Here is a 3,782-nt window from a genome sequence, read left to right on the forward strand (position 1 = left end):
TGTCCATACATGGAGCCGTGGAGTGCCCATATGGATGTGTGGGAGAGTCCATACCCACACATGGATGTCCCTACGTGTCCATAAATGGGACTACGTGTCCATAAATAGGGATATGGGCGTGCCCATGTCCATACATGGAGCCGTGGAGTGCCCATATGGATGTGTGGGAGAGTCCATACCCACACATGGATGTCCCTACGTGTCCATAAATGGGAATATGGGCGTGCCCATGCCATATATAACGTGTGAGATGCCCATACATGGAGGAGTGGGCGGTTCCATCGCCCAGGCAGGAACTGCAGCCACACGCGGTGCCACTGTCAACAATTTTATTTGGGGTCGCAGCCCCGAGGGTGCCCCAAGCTCCCGCGCCCCAACACACCCGCACTGTGCTCCCAGGCCGATCGCTGCTGTCTGCGGGCTGGAGCAGCTCCCTTGGTCCCAGGAACAGGAGAGGAGTCCCAGCCCTGACAACTCCTGGTCCCTGGAGCGGATGGGAAGGGGCTGGAGGGGTCTTGCTACCGGCCCGAGGCTCCCTCTGGCTCGTAGCCCTCTGTCTTCATGTCGTTCAGGCCCAGGTCCTCGTTCTGCTCAAACGTACGCTCGTAGCGCTCCACTTTCAGCTCAGGGTCCTCCTCTGGGGCATACACATTCTGAGGGGAGATGGAGACCATCTGTACTCCCCTCCTCACAAAGCCTTGGGCACCAGTGCAGGCTCTGAGCTCTCAGCAGCACCCAGCAAGGGCAACACGGTTCCCTCAGCCCATGGAGAGCACAGCTTGAGGCAGAGTGACCCCCACCTATTCCCAGCCCTCAACCCCTGGGAGCAGACACTGCTCCCATCCTCCTTCCCACAAAGTCACCAGCAGTTTCCTTTCCTGGGACACAGCCTGCAGTAACCTCCTCACTCTCAGAGCTCCAGCAGGAACCCTGCCCTAACACACCCCAGGGAATACAGAGAATCCACTCAAACTGCTCCAGGAGCCCATCCTGAGGGCCCAGGGCTCTACCTGAAGGTAGCTGTTGCCTGCAGGGTCATCCATTATGAAGTGAGCCTTAGTCTTCCCCTCTATGATCTGCAGGAAGAGAGCACATCCAGGCGTTAAGGCTCTTCCTAATCCTTCAGCATTTCTGGCACCATTGCAGGGCATGGAAAATCCAGAGTACACTCACCTCCTGCAGCTTCCCAATGAACTCCTGCAGCTTTCCCGTTCTGCTGGGCATGGAGCTGTCCCCCAATGTGAAGGGGTTCCTCTCCACCTGAAAGAGCAAGTGAGCACCTGTGAGACAGCCCCACAGGCAGCCCAAACAGGGACACAGAGGGGCACAGGACCACTCACCAGGTCTCGGATGTCTTTCAGCAGTCCCTCCAGCGTGGTGAACTTCCCTCCCAGCGCTCCCATTCCCAGCTCGAACTCCAGCTCTGGGATCTCCACACTGCACGTCTCTGACTGCAGAGGGGAGAACCTCATGAATCCGACAGAGGGATGGCTGGGCTCCCCAGTCCCTCCTGGACCCCCCACACCCACCACAGGACAGGGCAGGTATTTGAGGGCACTGTACCTTCAGGATATCCCTTGTCATGTCGGAAGGGTCTGTAATCCGGAGGGTAATCCTGGTGCCTTGTGGCTCGATTGCTCCTCCAGACTTCACCTAGGAACACCTGGCAGTCAGCTCCAGAATTTACACTCAAAACACTCCAAGATGCTTTAAGAGGGTTTATTTCAACAGCCCAGAGACCACAGCAAACCTGGGACAGAGCCTCAACAACTGTCAGCATTTTCCCAGCTCACCTCATTTGTCCTGTGCCCACAGGAGTCGCAGTTTGTGGCCATGATAATCACTTCCTTGAAGTGTGGGATTTCTGGAGCAGACAGTCAAGGAAAACCTCAAAGCAGCAGCCTTGGTCCTTCCCGAGGTGTCACAGGAGCTTACTGTGAGCAGCCCTGAGACAGCCCTGCACTCCCCCAGGCTCTACTGGAAATAACTTACTCAGGCCTATGGGTGCAGCAGAAGATCCCAGGGTCAGCACAGTGACCCTGACCCCCACACCCCTCGGTGCAGACCCCCAAGCCCTGGAAGGATACGCACTAACTTCATGTTGGTGCTGGCTGGGGCGTTGCACTCGGGGCAGTTGGTGTTGAACTGCAGGACCTGTGGCACAGGAGCAGGAAGGAGAGTCAGAAGGTCCTGCTTAGCCCAGAACTCCTATCCTGGGTGGCAGTCACCTGGACACGGGGCCACTGTGCTGCAACATCACCCACCTCGTCCCTCAGATCCTCCGCAGCATCCGCTGCCTTCGCATCCACCTCCTCTCCCTGCAAGAGGAGCACCACAAGCATTACCTCCTGTTCCCTGACTTGGGGTGTCCCAGGGAGTGAGGGACTGACCAGCCCAGCTCCCAGTCACCTCCAGCCCCAGCATGGCAGCCTGCTGGGGGCTCCTCCGGTAGTGAGTGACCACGAGAGCCTCATCCCGCTGCGGCGCGTGAGGGTTCTCCACAAAGCTGTTCCCTGAGGGATCGTCGATGATCTGTGGGAGAAAGGAGTCTTAGGAACCCATCTGCCCTCCTCATGCCAAACAGGGCTGCCCCACTGTGTGCACTCACGAAGGTGAAGGAGGAATGGACTTCTTTCAGCTGCCTCAATTTACCAATGAACTCGTCTATTTTCTTTGCCACCTCTTCATCTGTTGCCTTAAGGGGAGACAGAACCACAGGATCATTTAGGATGGAAAAGACCTCCAAGAGCCCTGAGTCCAACACACATGCGAGACTGATGCAGAGACAGCCCAGAGCCGATGACAAAAGGTGACCATGGCACAAACCAGTCCCAGCACTCTTCCCACCAGCCCTGCACAAGCCAATGGGCAGACACTGATCAGGCCAAGCATTTGCCATCCCTGAGGAGTTTCCCTTTCCCAGCAGCTTACCCTGCGGACAGGCTGGTCCTGCTCCAGACCTGCCACAGCTCTGTCGATTATCCCTTCGATGGTGGTGAGAACTTGAGAGGGGAAGGAAACAGAGACAATGGTACCATTAACACACCACAGCAGTGACACCCCCTGGCAGCCTTGGGCCCCCCAAGCCACTCTGAGCCAAGGGCTGTTACCCACCTCCCTTCTGGGAGAACGCAGGGATCTCAAAGTCCAGCTCTGGAATCTGAGCTGTGGCACAGTCAGTCTTCACCACCTCCCTGTTCATGTCCTGCACACACAGTTGGGGAGCAGCATTAGGATTCCCACTAGATCCAGGAGCTCCCACACGCTGGGACACAATGAGTTACACAGCAACTTTGGTTCCAGTCCCCTCTCCATCAGGTATGTGCACATTTGGGGCTTTAAATGGTTGCTACCAAACAAATAACACTATTTCCCAAACAGCATGGAATATGAACACTTTATTGCTTGAGCCAGACCAGCTGGTGAGGGACAAGGTGTGCCCAAGGCACGTGGGTGGTACCTGGGGGAGGTGAGGGGAGAGCCCCTGCTCACCTGCCGGGAGGTGACAGTCAGGGTGTAACGCACGCCCTGCTCCTGGATCCTGCCTGCAGACTGGATCTCTGTGTTGGACCAGGAGCAGCTGTCGCAGGAGAAGGAGCTGACAATGATCTCTTTGAAGAAGGGGATCCTGGTGAGCAGGAGCCGCGTCACTCCCTGCGGCAGCGAGGGGCCTCATGGGAACCTGAGTCCTCGGGGTGATGTCCCCCCAGGTGGTCCTGACAGCACCCCCTAATGCAGGTGCGTCCCTGTCCCGAGCCCCCAACCACCTCTCACCCCTATCC

The 3,782-nt window shown here is 57.2% G+C and overlaps 1 protein-coding gene across 1 annotated transcript; it reads right to left on the minus strand.

Moving 5' to 3' along the window:
* Positions 1-489: 489 nt before the first annotated feature.
* ZPR1 (ZPR1 zinc finger) lies at positions 490-3,633 on the minus strand. The gene is made up of 12 exons (XM_009083773.1): positions 3,493-3,633; positions 2,932-3,002; positions 2,609-2,695; positions 2,410-2,532; positions 2,265-2,318; positions 2,088-2,154; positions 1,794-1,864; positions 1,564-1,653; positions 1,341-1,451; positions 1,174-1,260; positions 1,011-1,076; positions 490-653 (listed from the first exon to the last, which is right to left on the minus strand). The coding sequence occupies exons 4-12, from the start codon at positions 2,422-2,424 to the stop codon at positions 519-521; spliced, it is 696 nt and encodes a 231-aa protein (XP_009082021.1). The 5' UTR covers positions 2,425-2,532; positions 2,609-2,695; positions 2,932-3,002; positions 3,493-3,633; the 3' UTR covers positions 490-518.
* Positions 3,634-3,782: the final 149 nt, after the last annotated feature.

The sequence above is a fragment of the Acanthisitta chloris genome, unplaced genomic scaffold, assembly GCF_000695815.1.
Source record: "Acanthisitta chloris isolate BGI_N310 unplaced genomic scaffold, ASM69581v1 scaffold42011, whole genome shotgun sequence".
In the NCBI taxonomy this organism is placed as follows: Eukaryota; Metazoa; Chordata; class Aves; order Passeriformes; family Acanthisittidae; genus Acanthisitta; species Acanthisitta chloris.

Coding starts and splice junctions, on each gene's coding strand:
- ZPR1 (XM_009083773.1), bottom strand. Junction 1,865..2,087: donor CACCAACATGAAGTTAGTGC/GTATCCTTCCAG, acceptor TGTCTGCTCCAG/AAATCCCACACTTCAAGGAA. Junction 1,077..1,173: donor TCATTGGGAAGCTGCAGGAG/GTGAGTGTACTC, acceptor CTCTTCCTGCAG/ATCATAGAGGGGAAGACTAA.